At 40.8% G+C, this 21,467-nt stretch overlaps 1 protein-coding gene across 4 annotated transcripts; it reads left to right on the top strand.

Moving 5' to 3' along the window:
• The first annotated feature begins 174 nt into the window (after window positions 1-174).
• On the top strand, window positions 175-21,238 carry vit (vitrin). Of its 4 annotated transcripts, none has more exons than XM_063875578.1 (23): window positions 175-444; window positions 5,369-5,459; window positions 5,687-5,752; window positions 6,391-6,547; window positions 6,632-6,765; window positions 6,843-6,920; window positions 7,561-7,755; window positions 8,404-8,448; window positions 8,823-8,861; window positions 8,951-9,001; window positions 9,709-9,771; window positions 10,353-10,415; window positions 12,971-13,045; window positions 13,808-13,873; window positions 14,327-14,389; window positions 15,445-15,507; window positions 15,764-15,811; window positions 16,163-16,228; window positions 16,428-16,575; window positions 16,663-16,766; window positions 17,594-17,820; window positions 18,138-18,651; window positions 19,087-21,238. In XM_063875578.1, exons 2-23 carry the CDS (start codon window positions 5,426-5,428, stop codon window positions 19,263-19,265), a joined length of 2,478 nt encoding a protein of 825 aa, XP_063731648.1. In that variant the 5' UTR covers window positions 175-444; window positions 5,369-5,425; the 3' UTR covers window positions 19,266-21,238. The 4 variants fall into 4 exon arrangements, with proteins under 4 accessions (XP_063731648.1, XP_063731649.1, XP_063731651.1 ...); XM_063875579.1 differs by having other exon boundaries at window positions 5,350-5,459; XM_063875581.1 differs by lacking the exon at window positions 14,327-14,389.
• The last annotated feature ends 229 nt before the right edge of the window (window positions 21,239-21,467 follow it).

Here is a 21,467-nt window from a genome sequence, read left to right as displayed (position 1 = left end):
AAGAGCCACTATGCAGCTTACAGCCGAATTAAGCAAATTCTTTCCTTGGGCATGCTGACACTTTGTATTTAGCCTACGTGGTAGATTATTCTGTTTGAACACCAAGTCAACCAAACAAAAGGATGCTGGCACCGCTGTGCTGCGGAGTGCCAATCTCTGCATCCTCTCCTGATGGCCCCGGGATACTGATCTGCTTCTGCCTGGGTGAAGAGCTGGGTGCCTGAAGTGGGACGGGCAAAGAGGGGAAGCTCTGGCCCCGTCCCGTCCTCCACTTTTAATGAGCTCTCCGATCATGCAGGAGTAAAAGTCCAGGTGGAACAGTTCAGCGCTCGCTCACACGCCTGCTGGTCCTAATTTGCTTTTTCAATGAACGCGTAAGAGGAAAACTGCGAAGGGATTTACTTTCTTTTTACGCCTTCAGGACTATTTCTTATATCTTCCCAGGTAAGTGTACCTTTATTGCTTTACGGAGATGAGGACTTTGAACAGAAAGCTACAATTGAGCTCCATATGGACAGGGGATTTTGTGCTGCTGCGTCGCGTGAATTAATTATCCATTTAAAAATGTAATCGTGGGTAATTGATATTCATAGCGTCTTATGACATCTTATGTTTTGATAATCAGGTGTGTAAGGAATTCTATGGAACAGCACACTTTATTTTTTCGTATTTAGTTTTTCTATACTTTTTCTTTAACAATTTATGACTCTGTTCAGCCGGGCTTGTGGGGTGTGACAGGCTGCCCAAGCGTGCTTAAAGTCAGCGCCTGTTACTCTCTGTTTATTTTTCTTCATTTTTTAAACCTTTTTTTTGTAAACACCCCTTCCTCTTTACTCAAGTGGGTTTTTTTTAGCTGAATGAATTCAGCCATGACATGATCATTCATACTACAGCCTTCTATAAAATATGTTCTGTGTAAAATGATCCGGCTATTATTTATATTTCCATCAGACTGGCCCAAGCCTTTATTTTGAAATGACTCATTTTACAAGTTTTATAATCAACAAACCCCAAGAGTGCGTTATTTAGATTTCTTGCACAATATGCTTGACATTTCTCTTTGGATTCTTGACATGTCTGATTAAGCACAGGTGGTCTTTATACAACATGTCCAGCAGCAGACAGGCTCTGGCTTGCACTCAAGCTTGTGCCAAGAATTAAAGCAATTCAGCCTGTTCTGTGCTTAATAAACACATACTGTCCCAGCAGCAGCCCAAAAGTCCACAGAGATGACTTTGTAGAGACATGTTGGCTTTCCCCTGTGTCTGATCTCTCATATGGTTCTTTAGTTGGCTTGTTGCTACAACACTTGGCACACCTAATATGCTTACAGTACACTTTTGACACCTGGGAATGCTGGGATTTAACACTCCCTCACAGTAGGTGTAAATACTGTCTCATGCCATCACTCAGAAACACTGTGAAACCAAGTTGTTGGCGGGTCATGATACTCAAATGAGCCCAAGTCCCCGTTGTTGCATTCAGACTGGCCAACACAGGCTGAGGTGCTGCTGAAACAGAGACATATTTAAACACAGTCCATGTGTTTGCCATTGAGCTGCATGGCCCTAAAGTTCACTTTAAAGGTGCATTATCAGTGCTTATCAAAAACACTTTTAAGACATGTGTGTGGTCTGCCCAAGCTTTGAGAAACCATTGTGTGCCGGCATTTTTGTTGGCACAGACAGCTTCTGTACATCCTGTTTGCATTATAGCCATTGTATACCTCTTAAACAGCTGCCAGGTGTGATTTTCATCCTGCATCATTATGTGCCTGAAGCAGCTGAAATGACATTTCACTGCGACTGCTTTTACACATTGTAGAATGTTATTTTGCATTGAATTGGGCTTTAATTCCTCAAAATATGTGACCCGTCTGAGCTCCTGGGTTTGAAAGGGACTGAGGCCCCTAGACAGAAGCTTTCATCTCTTGCAGTGGCTTGGAAAATTACGTTGCTTATTTTTTGGATGGCTTCTCATAGTTTCTTTGATTTGTGTCCCCGCCTAGCACAAAGAAAATCTGAAGCAGATTGGTGAAAGGTCTGCAGAAGCTGTGCTTAACCAATGCCTTATCTTAAGTTTAGGGCAGGTGTATGCAAGATATACAACCCTGACACAATATGGTGATTTATGGGGTTGGTGAGTGGTGTTCGGAAAGCCCTCACATGCGGCCTCCAAAGCTTTCTGAGCATGTGATAAGTTATCCCAGATCTCGTCCTTTACGAGGTTATGTCCTTTAGTTGAATGTGTCTTAGAGTTTGTGTGTGTCTTTCCCCAGGATTTATTATCTACTGTACAGGAAACTCCCTGCGGTGTGTGACATAGGATATCATTTGCCCCACATTTCACTGTTTGTAGAAAGAGGCACACACTGAGAACACACATTAAGAGGTCTCCAATTATTGTCTTTTTTTTTTTGCACATTTCATTTTGTCCTACACTGATCAAAGGACTTTTCAAAGGAACAAGTACCCGAACAAAAGTTCTTTTTAAGGAGCAGCTCATTGGGGAATATGGTATTCACGGTTTTAGGTTTCGGTGCAGGTGTATGACAAACCAGTTTTGTATTTTTCATTTTCCAGTTAAGGGTGCTGACTCACCTCTAACATGCTGCAGGTCTGCCTCCTGTACTGTAGATGAAGCATATCTGTCCCAGCTTGTTGTCGGCCTCAGATATCTTTCCCCGCAAGGACAAATTGTAGTCCTGACTGTGCAGCAGGGTTCCATCTGCCTGTGGAAAAATCATGTCAGTGCTCATGAATGTCAGATAAAAATGTAGAGCTGCATCAGGGAAATTCCTATCACTGCCAAACGCATCTGGATTCCTTTTACCTTAACATGATATGTTATGTTACCTCATTACACTGCTCACTCATGTTTACTTCAAACCAATGTAATGAAGATCCAGCACTAAATGCATTCAGGAGACAGTTGGTGATAAACTCTTGAGTTTTGAAAGTATTTTTCAGTATTTATGGAAATGAATTTATTGTCTTTCTTGCCGAGAGTAATATAAAGAGACTCATATGAAGCTGGGTTACAGCTACAGTTACAATAGAAAAAGCACCCAACAGCTAGCCTGGCTGCGTCCAAAGGTTATAAATCTTAGTATTAGTATAAGTGTACAAAGTGTAAACCCAACATGTTGTGGTATTATTGGGGTTACGTGCCAGAATTTCTTGGCTAGACATTGTGAATTCCCTGGGTCCTGTAGTTTGCAGCAAGTCAAGGGTCAGCTCAAGTCTCTCTCATCTTTATCTCTTTATCTTTGGCCTATGTTAAAATATTATCGGTCTGGACCTGCCTAACGTTTTTTATGGCAAAAGCATGCACTAAACTTTATTTATGATTGGCTACTACGTCTTGGCTTAGTGAGTTGTGTTAGTTAAGTTTGAGTATGAGGACTGAGATTAGTTAGGATTAGTGTAAAAATATCAGAATGTCATCTAAAAGCAGAGTAGGGTTATAATACACACCACAGCATCCTCTATAGTAAGGTTGGCTGGTCCTCTCTTTCTTTGAGGCACAGTTACCACTGGCACTTGTTTGTTTTTAAAGCCATTAGTGGTACACTTCCTCTGTATATCTCCTCCCTATTACATTGGAATCTTGGTTCCTATCAAACCAGATCCAACAATTGGCTCACTCTTAGGGTTCCTTGCGCACGTTCGGATCTTGGAAAAACTGCCTTTTTCTTTGGAACGCTCTGCAACAAACTCTAAGGTTAGAGGTATTCCCATCTGCTACTGTTTTTTAAACATTTGCTGTTTAATCTCTGCTCTGCATTTGCAACTGTTTTTATTTATAATTTTTTTAAATATTTTTTCTCCTCATATTCATCTGTCATTCCTGTTGTTGTGTGCATGACCCTTGATGTAAATTCTTCGTCAGCGAAAATTAGGGAAACCTCAATGCCCTACGAGTATAAAATAAAGGTTAGAAAGAAAGAAGAAAGAAAGAAAGAAAGGGTGCGGAATGACCCATGCCATATGCCGAAAATGCTGCTAGTAAGATCCTATAAGATTGCTTTACATGATGATTAGCCATGCGATAATGTAAATTAGATATAAAGTTTCTTAGTAAGGTTTAGAGAAGCAGTTCCCAGTCTTGCAAATTAAGCTAATTGTTTGCTAGCTCTAGCCTTCTGTCAAAGCCTACTTTGTGCTTAATGAGTGATAGACTGATTTTATTTGATGAATTAAATATGGGAATACTATGTACAACCCAGAACTCAAGTGATACAATCATCTTGGATAAGAATATCAATGAAGCCCATTACCTTTTGCCTTTAATAAAATAAAACACCTTATTTATTTAGGCATAACTTTGCTAGAGTGAATGTTAACATTGCATTTTTTCAGCAGTAATACTTTATTTTGCTACCAGTCTGAATTGCATCACACCTGACCCTGTTTCACAGGTCGCTGTATGATTACATGTTCACCAGTTGATCAGATTGAACCTGCCGGTGTGTGGCGGCAGTGACAGACAGGACGCCACCCTCATGGGAGGTTCAGCATTCCTCTTATTCCAGCGAGGCGTCAGTCATCACTTCCCCAAGGGGAGCTCCATCCCACCACCGTGATGCGGAGCATGGCCTGGTGTTTTAATGATAGTTAATGTCCAAGCCAGTGTAAGACTTTCTCTGACCATCTGTCTTTGTTCAGACTTTCTGTTGTAGCACTATTATTACTCCAACATACCAACTCCTGCTTTTGCCTTCTAATTCTATTTTACCTTTTGATTCGGAATGACATACATTTTCTGTGTCTGCTGTAAATATACTGTAGTCCAAACTGGGACCCAGCTTCATGTGGTTGTTAGAGTCAAACAAAGAAGCCATCTGATTGGACACAGCTCTCCATTCCTTATACATTAAATTGTGTCTGCGTGTGCTCTCTAATTGAGTCTGACTCCATAGATAGAGATCTTGCGTACTGCTTTGTCTCAGCTCAGATGTTTGCTGTGGAGCTCCTGACTGGCAAATACTTTCAGCCTTTTGTATCCCAGATAATTAGAGCAAGAGGTCTTGCTAAAATACATCCATATTTGATTTGATTGATTGAAGAAGAAGTTGCGACATAAGTGAGTTACAATAAATGTTTTCAATTCTTTATGGATACTAGATGACTCATTCAGCTCTGTGGGTAGTTACAGTCAGAGGTCTGTCTGCTATATATCAACAAATCTCTGGAAAGTGTACCTCGGTGGCACAAGTTTACTCTGTCTTGTTTCCAGCTGACAGTACAACGTTTTCACATTCGGACATGTATAGAGCAAAGTGTCAAAAGTGACTTTTAGTGAAAAAGCAGGAAATGAGTTTGAGGGGTTAACAGTGAAATTCTGCAGCTTCTCCTCTCTCTCCAAGGTTGGGAGGTTAGAAGAGGACATCTGGTAGACCTGCTGAACCGGCACACCACCCATCATGATCAGAGCATCCCTCACTGGCATCTGCCTCGGTAAGCATCCTGGCTCTCTCTCTACAGGAGTACAGCTGGTTTTGAATGTATCATCCTCCACTATAATGTTTCATATTTCCCCAAAAACTCCCTTGTTTTCCCTCACATTCACATCATCAAACAGCAGCCCCCTCTGTCATAGAGTTCTCGTGTGTGTTCAGCAAACACACTGATGATTATGATACTTTGTCTGCTATTATGTGAAACTCCCTCTGCCTCACCCACAGCGCTCCTCCTGTCCTGTGCTTGCTGGGCCAAGCCTAACGGATCAAAGAACAAGAAGCCAAAGCAAGGTAGACATCCTCAACAAGCACGCCTGTAATCTCTGTTAGTTCCAGTGTTATTGTCTCCACTGCTGTCTCTATATATTCACTTAAAAAGTTGCATATCTTAATCTATTCCTAAAGGGATCAAATGTGCTTGTTTTTTTTCTTCAAATGACAACTTCATTGACTTACAGATGAATGATGAACAAAGTGAATGGTTGAAAGATTAAAAATTTTAAAAATCTGCAAATTTTTCTCTTGTAGTTTGACCGCTCTACATTTTCTCTAAATTTGCAAATTAAATACATTTATTTTCCTGAATTACTTTTACTAACTGGTTCATATTTTTTCTTGAAGAATTACTAAAGAGTCCAAGATAGCTTAATATCAACCAAGAAGCGTGCATAAAAATATTATTGATAAAACTAGAAATGACACAATTTACAACACATCCAGTAACAGTTTAGCAATATAGCAGCCATCTGAAAGTATTTGATTATCAACAGTTTCAGATATGTTTCCAGCAATGTGATAATCAATTAATTGACCAATTTTTATACATCTTATTTAGCTTTTGTAAAAACAATCTTTATAGGTTACCTCAAGAATGATGACCCATCTAATAGTATTTCCTCAACCTGTTCATCTACTTCTTTCCTCCACAGTTGTTCCAGACATTGAGTGTGATGTAAGAGCAGGAAAGATCAATCTCCCAGAGTTCATAGCCAAATGCCCTGCACACTGTAAGGAGACAAAGCAGCAAGTCTATGGGACTGGCGTGTTCGCCTCCATCTCCAGCATCTGCAATGCAGCCATCCACAGGTTAACAGCAGATTTGTTACAGTGAAGTAATAAAGATTCCTTTATTGTTTTTGTTGCATCCGATGATCAATTTGGTGTCTACAGTGGCGTCCTACCTAACACAGGAGGAAAGGTGATAGTGAGGAAGATGGCCGGGCAGAACCAATACAAGGGCAGCAACTCCCATGGGGTGCGCTCTCTGTCTCTACCGAAGTGGAGGGAGTCGTTCGTTGTCTCAGGTATTATTGGTGAAGCAAACAGTGTTAAACACATTTCCTTTCCAGTGAAACCCACAGCTGATTTTATTGTCTTTCAGTTGGGAAGCCCAAGAAAGGAGTGATCTACCCATCTACTCTGGACTACGTCCCCTCAAGACCAACCTACGTGAAAACAAGTGAGAGGAGGGTTATTTTTACTTTGTGCTTTTGAATAGCATAAGGTAAATCTCTAAAAGCAAGATTACAGTATCGGAAACCTTTAAAATCTGAGTCGTAGGCCTACTGACCAATAAAGTATGAGCTGGCTTTGGTTGCATGCATGTGAACAGTCTGTGTAAAGTCCAAAGATGGCACAATGTCCGTCATGCAACGATTTAGCTTCTGGTTGAAAATATGTCTAGACCTGTTTGTTAAAACTAAGAGAAATATCGTTAAAATGTGGGAGGGTTTCATGATTAGATTTAGATTACCCGCTATTATAACAGCATTTTCGTTCACTAAAATGCTGTTAAAATAAAGTGTTAAACGTTAAACGAGATTTAAAATATTTAACATTTACACCAGTTTTGGCCTGATTTTGAAACACGGACATTTCTTAGATTTGAAATTATTGCCTTCTAGAGACAACAGTTTACGACGCAGACATCCCTGCTTCCGAGTCTGACATGTTGAACTTCGCTTTGGCTGAATGAGGAGTTGGAGTCCGTTGAAAAATGTCAAGAATGCTTTACAACATAGTTTTTACTGTAGACGTTCTTTCTCCCTTTCCATCTGTGTTGTACACGACAGCCTTCATAATCTATGCTCTCCTTTCAGGTCAAAAAGAGGCCAAATCCCCTGCTGTTACCACAGTGCTTCCTACAAAAACAGCACCTGAACCCACAACAACTACAACACCTGAACCCACCACCACCACCACCACCACCACCACTACTCTGGCTCCCACAACTACGCCTCCACCACCCACTACTACCAAGCCTCGGGCTGCTGTCCATAAAGTCAGAGATGCAGGTGATTTAAATGCCCTTACATCATTGCTTTAAAGCTTTTTGTTGCATACATACAGTACAAAAAGCTATTCTTTCACCTAAATCACTGGATCCATGTATGCTATGTGCAGGACTGTGTATTTACTTGGATGCAGGATGCTGTTAATGATCCAATAATACCGGTCCGCACAGACGATCCACTGCAGCAGTGCCCCGCCTAGCTGACGTCTCCCTAACATTAGCTGCTTGTAGCTAGAAATGCTTGTTTGCCAGAACAAGCATTCATTTGTGTAAAAGTGAATGATGAAGACAAATGATTGCTGCCGGTAATTACAAGTCACAACTGCAATCATGACAAATTGCAGCGGGTCTGTAAAAGTAGCACGCTGCAGCGCCGTTGCTTGACTGACTTCACTGTACACTTGATCAATGGACCCTTCATCGCTATTATTAAATACAAACATTATCAGACAGTAATCACTGTGAGTCACCTGCCCTGTTTTGGATAGAAATGCGGCTACAACGAGCAGACAATATCTTAAGGTATGTGTGTAAATTAGATGGGCGTTGTGCCAGACAACCTCCCGACCGTCTCTTTCTCCTTCATTTTCTGTAACATTATCTCTCTCCTCTCCATTATTGGGACCCCATTTGTCTTTGTTCCATCCAGGCAGCAGTCACCCATACCTTGCCTCTGTGGCAACCGCAGGTTCAAGTAAGTGGAGCAAAGCAAGGAAGGGTCAACACTTGTTTATTGTTATTGGTAGCATGAGGTGTTGTAAGGGGAGTTTGTTTACACTGGGATGCATGCTGAATTATGTGTTATATCATGAAGCATGTAGTCATCTGGGAATAGTGTGTACTAGGCTTGGGATGATATGAAAATTACAAGTTTTCTGGCCAACATAATTGTGATTCACAACCTTGCATACATACTGTATGTCCAAAGACGTGAATTTCAGTTTACTTTTAAGCCATAACAGTTCAAACAGTAAGGCATGGGTGATAAGTTAATGCTTAATCCAAAACTGTGTTGTATTTACATTACAATTGTTTTGTCAAATTCGCCCATGCTCATCACTGGGATAGGACAGTCACAGAATGGTCAAGGAAAGATTCCCAGTCAAGGTATGTTGATACTCACTTATACTGCAGCTCTTGGAAAGTCCTTTACATCACATGTAACACTTTAACTAAACCGTGGCATTTCTCCAAAGTATTCAGAGGAGCTGCCTATCCCAATAGATTCCCACAACGTACCAGTGCAGGTAAAACCAACTTTAATAATCATCATCATGTGTCTTTTTAATTCTACCTTCACCAGGGATTGTCTCCACTCTACTCCTCCACTGTCTCTTTGCTCTATGTTTTCTTTGTGCTGATATCTGTAAACTGTGCATGGCATCTCTGTTCTGTATGTAAACAGCTGCTTCTAACAATGAGCTGGACCAGATGTTCAGACAAGCCCGACTTCCCTTCTAATTATATTAAGGTTCTTGTAATAAGGGTAATACAGCCCTCAAGAGTCTGTAAAAGATGCTAAGATTATATTTTAAGAATGTTAAAAAGCATTATCTTTGTTGTTCAATTAAATGCTAAACACCTAAAGACAGCTTAAGAACAATAATGCAATTAAATATAAGTTTCATATAATAGTTAATAATAGCAATACAAACACACGTTATTAGCAGTTAACCATGCACTTATTCCACTGTGCTTTTTGCAGCTGCACAACTAAAACACTAAAGCACAATGTTTACTAAGTCAATACATGTGTTTGTAATGATATGTCATAAGGATAATGTTACAAGGCATAATAACCTCATTTCATGGAACTTAATGTAAAGCATCACCCTGTTCTGTTTTTTTTCAAAGTCAACATTGTTTGTGTTTACCATGTTCACAACCAATGCACATAGAAAAATATGAATGTGATTTCATGTTGTCCCGTAACACAGTTGTCTCTTGGCCCCAGGTCTGCGCAGACCAGAAGCAGGTTCAGCTATCAGGAGACCACCATCCTCTCCAGTTGCACCAGGTCTGCCTCTTCACACACACACACACACTCACACACACACACACACACACACACACACACACACACACACACACACACACACACACACACACACACACACACACACACACACACACACATTCAAAGTACCAAGACACGGTGGGAATGTGGGCCAAGGGCAGCACAGGGGATAGATGTCTTTGTGCGAACAAGAATCCAGGAGTCTTGGGCCGCTGTAAGTCTGACCCTCATATCCACACCCATAAGCCCCTGTGATCTTCACCCTGGGGTCAACACTAATCCACTCCATCAAGCATCTCAGCTAACATTCCTTTTACGATAACTGCTGTTCTCTGTCATCGGGTACATCCTCTTATACGTGTTTTCATTTTCCAAGATGAAAAGAGGCAAATGAAGGCCTGTAAATGCACCCAGCATATATCCTTTTGTTTTTGATATCATGCTGCGAGAAAATGCCTTCACTCGAAGCGAAACAGCTGGGCTGCATTTGTGGATGGAGCCACCCAAACTGAAGCTCTTTTCTGCCCCCCTTTTCCCTCCTTTTCTTCTTTTATCTGCCTGTTTCTCATTGCTACAAACAGCTTTTAACAGGGTTCAGCCGGCTACACCCGAGCGGACTCCAACCATGAGCCAGTCAAACCCGGGTAAGTCTCTCCAGACGCAGAAGCAAACAGCTTCGATCAAACAGGGAAACATCTAGAACAACAAAACCACAGATAAAATATTCCATAAAGCAGCTCTAATGTTTTCCCTCTATGGGATGCTGTGGTTCAATGCGGGACCCATGGACGGCTTTCTGAGCGGGACTACCAGGGACAGGTCCTGTGGACCACGTTGCAAAGTATCACTGCAAGAGACATGCAGAAAACAGGAAGGTACTAAACAAGACCACAAAGAGACACAAGTCAGGTCGTATGTCACACAACTCAGAGATGTTCAGCGTTGTTTTATCACTGTCCTGAGACAGCAGCTAATGCTTCAATAAAACGACAATGAGAATGGCGCTCTGTCAGTACCGCTATAACATCTTATGACAGATCCCATCTGGAATGGCCTTTTCCCTTGGCTTGTTAAAGCCTGCAGAGAGGAAGAGAGAAATAAATGCAACAGCATCCAGTGGCCTGGTGCCTCTCCCAGAGAGAAGTATTAACGGATCCACAGTGCTGCAGGATCTGGATCCTCTCTCCAGGAGTCAGGAATAGAAAGCTCTAGACGGTCAAACCAGGCTTGGTTTGGCTCCCTGAAGAATGCTCTTCTGTTTGGCTTCTGTGGAATGTAACCATAGATCCCTCAAATTAGACAGTGCTATATCCATTTAAATGATGCTTGATTGTATGATATGATTCCTAAAATGCAGTGTGAGCTGTTTTAAGCTGGGGCATCATTGTCTGAGCAACCTGTTTATGCTGAGAGAGAGTATCTGACCGGTGCACAGAGCAGCTATTCAGATTGGTAGCTTGTGGATAATAAGGTGATACTTTATTGAACCCCTTAGGGAAATTCTTTAAGCTCAAGGTCATAAGTCATAAGTCAGAGGTAAGGATCAGCTACACAGCACCCCTGGAGCCAGCAGTGATTCAGAGTCTTTCTCAAGGACACTACAGCAGGGTGGATGTTTGCCGGCTTTGGAGTTTATGAGTTGAACAGTTTACTCCCAGGTCGATTTGCCAACCGGCAGCCCTAAACAGATGTTTGCATTTATTGCTTAGCTTTCTGGATACATTGTGACGCAGTTAAGCCTCGCATTATAAAACATTATAAAAATACCCACGATGCATTATAATCACAGCGCTACATAATTCTTGTAAAAAGTACATTTTTATAATGCTTTATAACAAAAGTCAATACAAATGATGAAACATGTTATAATTACTTGTAAGGTCAAGTATTATTGCTGTTACCTCATTGACATTTTTATGCCTCCACACAGTGATGTGTTTTAGGGGTATCACTCCGTCAGATTCTAATGAACGCGATATCTCAGTAACGTCTAAAGAGAATTTCCTTAAATTTGGCACAAAGGGCCACGTGGACTGAAGGAATATAAGGCAGAAAAAAGTCTGAGTTGAAAAGTCAAGATTCCAAGGGACCTCACAAAACACATTTTTGTTTAAAAACTAACAATGTACTGTAAACACTATGAGCAGTTCACAAAAATGTTTTGGACAGACATGACTGTAAAGTGCAACCTCACTGGTTGTTGGAGGCCCACAGCCTCACAATGGTAATCCTAGTTTTATGCAAGAATTACAGTGGATTCTTAAAGTGAATTGCACAAACATTTCTGAAATAACAATGAGTTTTATGAATATTGTTTATAACAGTAGTGAATTAAACAGATTACAAGAATGTTTAAAATGCATTATAAACATGGGCGTCATTTAAAATGTTCAATGACTTTCTGGGATATTGCATATTGCAAACACTTCTGCAGACTGAGCAACAACCTCAGGTCAGGGTCAGTATCCCTGATCCTGCTCTGACCTTCTGACCGCAGTGACCACTGAAGTGGCTATGATCAATCCTTTTAAAGCACCTGTTTCATTAGAAAAAACAACACCACGGTCCAGCCACAGATGAGGCTAATCTCTGCGTCCCCACTATCTACACTGTCCCTAGTTTGACACCAACTTTAGAATAATACTCCCACGCTTCGCTGGGCTCTTTCTAGCTGCCATTGGATGGGAACCTCAGAACCCAGGCTGTGTGTTTGTGTAAGTTACCCATCCACCGCAGGGAGGGGTTTACTGAAGTGTGTGTCATAGCTCGGCCAGTTTAGATAGAAGCATGCATTGTTTTGGTTTTGCTCAGCTGTTAGGGCTTCTAGTGTTCGATCACATTTGATTAACCTCAGGTCATGCTAGAGTCAGTAAATTCCCTGATGCTTTTGCCATGTTACTAGTTTGTGTCTGTGGACAGATTGTCATGCTAAGAGCAGCAGGTAGAACAAATGAAAAAGGAGAAACACATGGGGCTTCCTGTGTTTCTCCTACAGGATGAGTATGTCTTCACTAAATCATCCTTTAGCCGCTCAGTCACTGTCTGTCTGAGGGACTACTGAATGATTAGTGTCTGACTCAAGATTGAAAAACATCTTGTGCATACCCCACTAATAACGTGGCAGGTTTAGTGGAGGTCACAAGTATGCTCCTCCTTGCTGCTTGTCCTGACTACAGCTTTCTAATCTTCATCTGCACAGCTTTTCCCAGAAGGGACTGGGCGCCTCCTTCCTTTCCTCGTCCTGATTGGTTCCCTGGAGCTCGACGACCAGCAGGTACCAAAAACGAAATAGATTGTCCTTTTTTTTTACGATTTCATTTGTTTATTCTTATACAAATGTTTTATTTTTGTCTAAACAGACTAAAGTAAGACTGGTATGGGTGCAATATTTAAGATAAACTTTAGCTTTTGATTTATTAATCGAGTGCTAACTATATGGCCTTTGAAAAGGGATTGATTAAGTTCTCTATTAAAGTCAAGAACAATTTTGGAAGACTCTCTTTTGTCTCAGCCTACTGATCAATAACAATAAACCATTGTAGAGCTACTTTAATGTCAGTTGTATTCAGACAATTGCCAATGGGTTCTGTGCATTTTGGCCAATGCGTCTAACCTCTTTTGCTTTCCAGACAGACTGTTTAAATGTATGTTACCAAAGCCTGCTCAAATGTTATAGGGTTACACTACTCAGACTACATAGGGCAACCAGAACGAGCAAAGCTACCAAAATCTTGTCCTGTCCTTTGAACATGCTAGCAACTCTGACTGTTCTGTAGCTAAATGCTACGTCAGCATGCTAACATGTTCACAACATGAATGTATTAAGAAAGAGAGAATTTTCTTCTTGTAATACATCCATCTTTTACAATGACAATGCTAACATGCAGATCAAATGTTAACCATGTTCACCATCCCAGTTTACCAGACTAACTTTTGCTAAAAAACACTAAGTACAATGCAGCAGAGGCTAATTGGTGTATCATTAGTGTTACCATTGTAGTTGCTGATGCCACCACCTTCTCTACTGTATATTCAGATGTTAGTTATGCAGCCCCAGACTCAGGATACACATGGAGTGAGACGGATACACCTGAGATTACAGGTAAGACCAAGTCTAACATGACGGTTTGGTGTGTACTGAACCCCCTTCACAGTGGCAGGCCACTACACCTTATAACCGTTTATGTTGCATGTGCAAACACGGCATGCTTGTGTGACTGATAGGGGGAGGTATCTGCTGACCATGTATGTGTTGAATTGGCTCCAGCTGTAAGTACATGCAATGTGTCTCTCAGGACATTGTGTTTACATGCCATCTGCCTGCCATATGAGAGATTCCTGTGAAGTGTGGAAAAGAAGATCATAGGGCAGGTTTATTGTCAGTGCATGTGAGAATGAGACGCTGTGAGTGATAATTCTGCACAAAGCCGATGTTTTCAATGGTATGGGATTGGTTGGGGAAAATATGTGACCAATCTCAACCATGGAAATGTGTGCTTTTCCCTCTGAAGTTTTTGGTGGGAATACTAACGGGTTTCACAACATCCTCCTCTAGCTCGGGATCACAGGCCTGATATCTCAGAATATGAACGCTGGTTTTATAACTTTGGACCGTACCGTAAGTGTTTTTCTATTCTTTTTTGGAACTAACAAGTTTCGGGTTCAGGTTTTTATATTGCTTATACTGTATGTTTGGATTGTATTTTTGTAGATATAAGAGCTATTTGAATGTGTTCTCTTACTGGCACAATTTCCAGGCCAAGACCCTGTCTCATGTCCATTTTATTTCTCAGGACTTCTACATAAGTCATGAGAGAAAAACAAATATTCTGGTGATCCATTTTATCAGTCAGATCTAAATTGTCTTCTCTCCTGTTTATGATTTGAAAACATGGGGGAAAAAAAGGTTTTTTTAGAATAAACTTCGTCATTTCTATAATTCATCTTCCATCGGAAAATAAGTAGGGGGTAAAACCAGATTTATTTGGTTGATCTGGATCAGTTTTAAAGTGTGTGTTGTTGTAATACTTATGTTGGCCACAGTGGAGCTATAATGGCCAATATACATATGTGTATTAACATGTGCGGCAACACTCCCAGCCCCACCTGTTACACAGATTGTTTTTACCCGATCTTAAGTCATAAACACAGGCGGAAATAATTGACATGGTGATGAAAATGGATCACCAGATTGTTTTTCTCTCACTTGCTTCTAATGACTTCAGTAAATTTCTTTCTTGTTCCATTTAGTGTTTGGATAAAATGTCTTCTGTTATTGCATTTCTGACTCATCTTACACTCACAGGAGCAAGAAAGTGAATTATGTAATGCAAAATGCAAAACAATTCCTTTAAGTTCTTAGAAAGGTAAGCACATTTGATTTTAGTCACAGTCTTAACACTACAAAACATGAAACAATATGGCCTTTTGACAAGAGACAAGAAGGCAAGCAGAAAGCCCTCACTTTCAGATTATAGGCCATGGTTCCATCGTTTGATGACATAGCAGAGGTCCAAATCTAAGTAAGTAGAAGGGACATGGTTTTGGAAAACTGAGTGGCACCACAATCCAACCAAATGAAACACGGAGCTGATAGGCGCAGGCTGTAACACTTTGGTGTGTTTACATGTGTTTGTTAACAGTCTGCCATCACTAACATGTCTTTACTTTTAGTACCTCGCATCCCAGACTCAGATGGCAACCGTAAAGTACCATTAGATACAACCCATACTAGAGGTGAGCATTGGTTAATGTGGCATCAAAACAGCTGTTTGTATCCAGGGAAAAATGTATAACTCATGTTGCATCTATACAGCATGACTAAAAATTCCTAACTGCTGCTGCTATAGCCTTCTGATAATGAGTAGAGGTTCAAACTAATTCAATATTTTCCATTTCATGGGAAAGAAATCACCCTTTTTTGTTAGCTATCATGGTGAGTGTTTTTGTGGTAGAGTGTTAATGCTGAGCTTGTATGATATCATCTGTGCAGTGGAGCCAGTGGATGCCTGGAAACCTGATGCTAATCCGTATGAATCAGGTGAGATAGCTTGCACTATTCCCCCAACAGAGTCCTCTTGCCAGTAAATACTCAGTTTAGACTGTAAGTACAAACCAAACCGAGGCTATCCAAGGAAATATAGGTTTCTGCTCAGCCTGTAATTGAAAGGATTTGGAGTCAATGGCACGGTTGCTTGAGGATAAAGCCAGTTCCTGTTTGGCATAATTCTTGCCACCACATACCGGATAACATTTGGGTTCTCTCAAAAGAGAATGACTGCAATTTTTGTCAATTCAATGAAAATGCAACAAACCAACCTTCATTCTTATTCTGCAAAAGCTTTGTATTACACATATTTATACATTGCTTCTAAAATGTGTGGATTTTCAGGCTTTAACGTGAGGGAGCAGGAACCTGTTCCTAGAGCACCTGAGCCTGTGTCACAAGGAGATCCAGGTATGTACCTCAAACTTCATTAAAGCTTTATTAAAGAATTGCTCTACAGTGGTCAAAAATGTCACAAGGTGCCTTTAGTGTCTGTCACATTGACTGCTTTGCTAGTATTGCTCTAATGTCGAACATTTAACTAAAAGGAAATGTTACCAAACACCACATTGAATATGCTGTAACCCTGAAATGTTTACTATTTTTGTAGATTGTAAGGTGGACCTGGTCTTCCTAATGGATGGGAGCTGGAGTATTGGGAAGAGGCGCTTCAAGATCCAGAAGGACTTCCTATCTGAGGTGGCTCAGACCATCAACGTTGGTGTGGCTGGACCCATGATGGGCCTCATCCAATATGGGTAACCTCGCTGTTCCTGTTGTGATGCAATTGGCCAATTTTAGTTAAGAAAACGTTTTGCTAATGCTTGTTTTTTTTTGGTCTAAAGTGATGACCCTGTGACAGAGATCAGTCTGAAGTCTTACTCCAACTCCAGAGAGGTGAAGTCTGCCATAGAAAAGATTGCACAGAAGGGAGGCCTCTCCAATGTAGGTGAGCGACCCGCTGCCGGCTGCGAGATACAGTAAATGCCTATAAACAAAAGTGTGAAAGTGAAAAGAGGCTCAATTATCGCATGGCTTACAAGCAAGGTACATTTTCACATGCTAGGATAGAATTAAATCTAAATCCGCTGCAAGACACTGCTTGGTAAATTATAGTCCTTCTTCCTGTAAGTCGTGTTTTCCCCACCCGCTCTGACCAGAAAGCAGTTGGTTTTACCAGCCCATAGGGGTCAGCTTTTAGAGGAAACGTGCTGTTTTTCTGCCTGGTTAGTGCGTCAGCATGCATCCAAGGCCACATGTGTCTTTATGACTTGCTAAATTTTGCTTCACGTACAAAAAGTGTTGTTTGTGTTCGCCCAGAAGTCCTCTCTAATCATACAACAGTGCGAGTGGTTGTGAAAGCTTCTTTCCAACAGAGCCTCTCCTGTTTTGCCATCATTTAGACTACCGAGACTAAATGATAGGATATCACTATTTTTGTGATGGTATACCATTAAAGCAATGCAACTTTACAAAATATACTATGTTAAGTTTTTATGTGGCATGCAGCAGATTCTGCCCATATCGGTTAGGAGAGAACTAGATCTTCAGAAAAATCTCAGTCCACTAAATCTACATAATAAGCACTTTGAAATAATCAGCACAATATTTATTTTTCAATTGTCAATTTAGTTTACTTACATACTCTGTAATCTATTCGGTTTTTTTGTACCTCTTTAGCTTGTCTTCTCCAAAATACATTCCTTTATTTTAAACAGACTGTAAAGACAGTTTCATGATTTAACGTGTCCCTGCTGCCCCCTGGTGCACCAACAGGAAAGGCCCTCTCCTACATCAACAAGCACTTCTTCAGCGATGCCAACGGAAACCGTGGAGGGGCTCCTAATGTGGCTGTGGTGCTGGTGGATGGCTGGCCCACAGACAAGGTGGAGGAGGCGTCTCGGCTCGCTCGGGAGTCCGGCATCAACATATTTTTTGTCACCATCGAGGGGGCAGATGACAATGAGAAACAAAACCTGGTTGAGACCAACTTTGTTGACAAGGTGGAGTATTTTCATACAGGTGTGTCAGTGCTTTATAGTCAATCAGATTTGGCTCAACTTGATTCATTACATCTACAAAATCTCTGATTAGTTCCACCCAAACCTGAGAACTACCTGTGTAAAGGTATGTCATATTTTTCCCATATGTTTTCGGGAGGTAGGCTTAAAGGGAAACGTGCTAAAACAGAGCATCTCAGACAGAGGATGAGTACAGGTCTATTCAGACAGCCATTATGAGAAACATAAAGGGTTTTTTCAAAATGTAGGAATGTAAACATGTTCCTCTTTAACAACAAAGTGTGTCTTTCATCCAACAGGCTGTGTGTCGGACAAATGGCTTCTACTCCCTGCCTGTGTCCAGTTGGTTTGCTTTGAGGAAGGCTGTGCAGCCCCTGGTGAAGAGAGTGTGTGACACAGATCGCCTGTTGTGCAGTAAAACTTGCCTCAATGCCAACGACATTGCCTTTGTGATTGACGGCTCCAGCAGCGTTGGAACTGGCAACTTCCGCACGGTGCTTCAGTTTGTGGCCAACATCACGCGGGAGTTTGAGATCTCTGATACCGACACGCGGGTCGGGGCTGTGCAGTACACATACGAGCAGAGGCTGGAGTTTGGCTTTGGCCAGTACAACAACAAGGCCGAGCTGCTGAACGCCATCAAACGTGTCAACTACTGGAGCGGCGGGACCAGCACCGGTGCTGCCATCACCTACGCTGCAGAGCAGCTCTTCAGCAAATCCAAACCCAACAAACGCAAGATCATGATTGTGATTACAGATGGGCGCTCCTACGATGACGTCAGGGCGCCCTCACTTGCTGTCCATCGCCAAGGTGAGAGGTCAACCAAAATACAATCTGAAAAAGAATGATGTTTTTTTGGCAGATAAGGTCAGGTCATGAAGTGTTTATGTCCTTCCATCTATTAAACATTTTTAAAGTTCACTAAACAAAAATTTAAAAGCATGATTAGAATAATTAAATCAGATCTTTTCCCCATTAAAGGGATATTTTACCCAAAATAAATGTTTTTTCTCAAACTTGTGATTCTATTTTTATATTTCAATTGTTTTGGTGTGAGTTGCCAAGTGTTTGGAGTTGGCCGGTTACACTTTGGAGGAAATTCCACCCAGTATAAACAATGTAATCATCCAAAACTCACCATCCTGTGGTGTGTCACTCCACAGTGAGGTGTCATACAGTGTGTGTTTGATGTGACAGACACATGTGAGGCCTGTGTTTAATCTGCTGTCCCTCCCCGTAATCTAGGTGTGATTGCCTATTCAATTGGCATTGCCTGGGCAGCCCACGATGAGCTGGAGTACATCGCCACAGACCCCGACAAAGAACACTCCTTCTTTGTGGACGAGTTTGACAACCTCTACAAATTTGTACCCAAGATCATCCACAACATCTGCCAGGAGTTCAACTCCCAGCCTAGGAACTGAGGATGCACGGGTGGAGGGGAGGATGAGTACAGACAGACATCTTGATCCTGGGCTGTCTTAACAGAACACTGATAGTACATTTACTCACTGTTGCCCAGATGGTGGTGCTGCAGCACCCCCAATATTTAAACAGGGAGGTGTTTTGAAATGTATGTGAGGATTGTGGACAAAACAGCACTCAAAATGAATTAGCATTCGTTCCCAAATATACAGATGGTGCTAATGGTAAAGGGTTTACATTCACAGTGAATGTACACTGAGGTGCCATTTGTTCTCTGTTGGTCTTATAAAGAGACCAGAGTACTCCTATTATTTTATCAACAAACTAAAAAGTAATCCTTTATAAATGGTTTCTAAGTTGTAACTAGGGGGTTTACCAAGAATGGCACTTGAAGATCGGCTACAAGGCCATTCTACCTTCTATTTTAGTTTCATAAATATATAGCCAGTAGTCTTTCCGTAATCTTGCTAACAGATAAACTAAGCAACACACAAACAACTAAAACCTGACCGAGGTAGATCATCATTTAATGCTTCATAGATCAATTAGAAGGAACTAATCAGAAAACATTTTGGGTTATGTAATATCCCCATAGAGCCACTGGTGTTTATCTTCCTCTGGCACAATATTGTATCTATAGTTCTTGTGTACACCTCTCCAATGCATAGTTTCACCTCGGTTATACGGTGGCCGAAAGGCATAACAAAATATTTCTATTTGAAGAAACACGCTGCAGTTTCAAAAACGATGCACTGTTACTGGAAGCTTACTAAAATGTATGTTTTTATTGCCTTATCTTTACACTGTAAGTGCATGATTCTTTTCGTTATTATTGCTTGCTAGCTACGTAGCTAACCTAGCCAAACATCAACAAGCGCTCCTGTCCCAGCTGTATGCATCACTTTTTAGTGTTCATTTCCGTGTTTGTTTTGGATTGCTTTTCAATTGCAGCGTTTTGTTGCTTTAAGCAAACCCTACCTATGTTTCATCAACATGGTGAATATTTTCTAAACCCTGCGCATATGTTGTCATGTTTTTAAAAAGTGTGTTCCTTTGCATGTGTTTTGGAACATTTGTGTTTTTATGTTTGCGTCGTTTTTTGAAAGTGCAGTGTGTTTCTTCTTAGGTAAGAGCTTAGCGCGTTTGCACCTGTTGGCCACCGTACTGCTCTTCTGGAAAAGAGCTGCGGAGCATCTAGCATAACATTAATTAATTAGCAACTTTTCCAGTGTTTGTAACTACAAGCTTGTTAAAGCATGTAGAATGCAAGGAGACAGAAAATATTATGGAAACCTAAAATTGAAATTCCTCCAGTACAACCTACAGCATGTTTATAAGAAGGAGCATTATTAGAAACTGGTACACAAATATACACAAACATTAAGCCAACTTACTAGGACATGGTGCTTGCAGAGAAATGTAGACTTAAAGCTTGCAGAGCACTTCCTCTTATGGCTTAACATACTTCATAAACTTCATAATATGGTGCTTTTAAAAAATTTTTTTTTACCATTCTCTGTAAAGAGGATTCACTTTCTTAGAATTGGTGCATTTTAATCTTCCTAATAGGAGAGATTAGATAGTGGGGACATCGTTAAAGTTCCTCTCAAAGAATATGGTGCTGATATTGCTGTTGGTATTAGTGTTAGTTGAATTGAGGCTCATGTGAAAGGCAAAAATATCAACAACACAGAACAAGGACTTGTGTGAGAAGTGAGGAACAAGGAGATTGTATATCTTTCTATAGGTGATCTCTGGAATTTGTCTCCTCACTTTTGTTTTTTAACAGTGTGGTTGCTTCTAACTTTGCAGGCATTTCTCAGTTTTGTTGACAGAGTATTTATGATTTTCTTCCCGTTATGTCCTGTTTGTACATACGCATATTAAAAGTCTTTCGCTTATAATGTTCATAATTGATCAATATTTTTTTTTGCAATTTTTAATAAAATAAAGAAAATGAAGACAACGTAAAGTGGCTGTTTTTTTGATGATTTTTTTTCTGCATCTTATTAGTGTCAAAATCGCAACTCTTTAGTATTCTTAACTAATTAAATCAGAACACACTGAAAAAATACACCGATTTAAAAAGCACAGTGATTAACACTTCCAAATATTGTTACCTCATGTCAATGCGAAGATTTGTCCCTAAATCCACTTGGAAAACTTATGGAAAAAGAGACTTTTTATAAGTGCAGAACAAC

Source organism: Eleginops maclovinus, chromosome 22 (assembly GCF_036324505.1).
Source record: "Eleginops maclovinus isolate JMC-PN-2008 ecotype Puerto Natales chromosome 22, JC_Emac_rtc_rv5, whole genome shotgun sequence".
Lineage (NCBI taxonomy): Eukaryota > Metazoa > Chordata > Actinopteri > Perciformes > Eleginopidae > Eleginops > Eleginops maclovinus.
The sequence above is the reverse complement of the archived record's forward strand: the minus strand, read 5'-3'. Positions and strand labels throughout refer to the sequence as shown.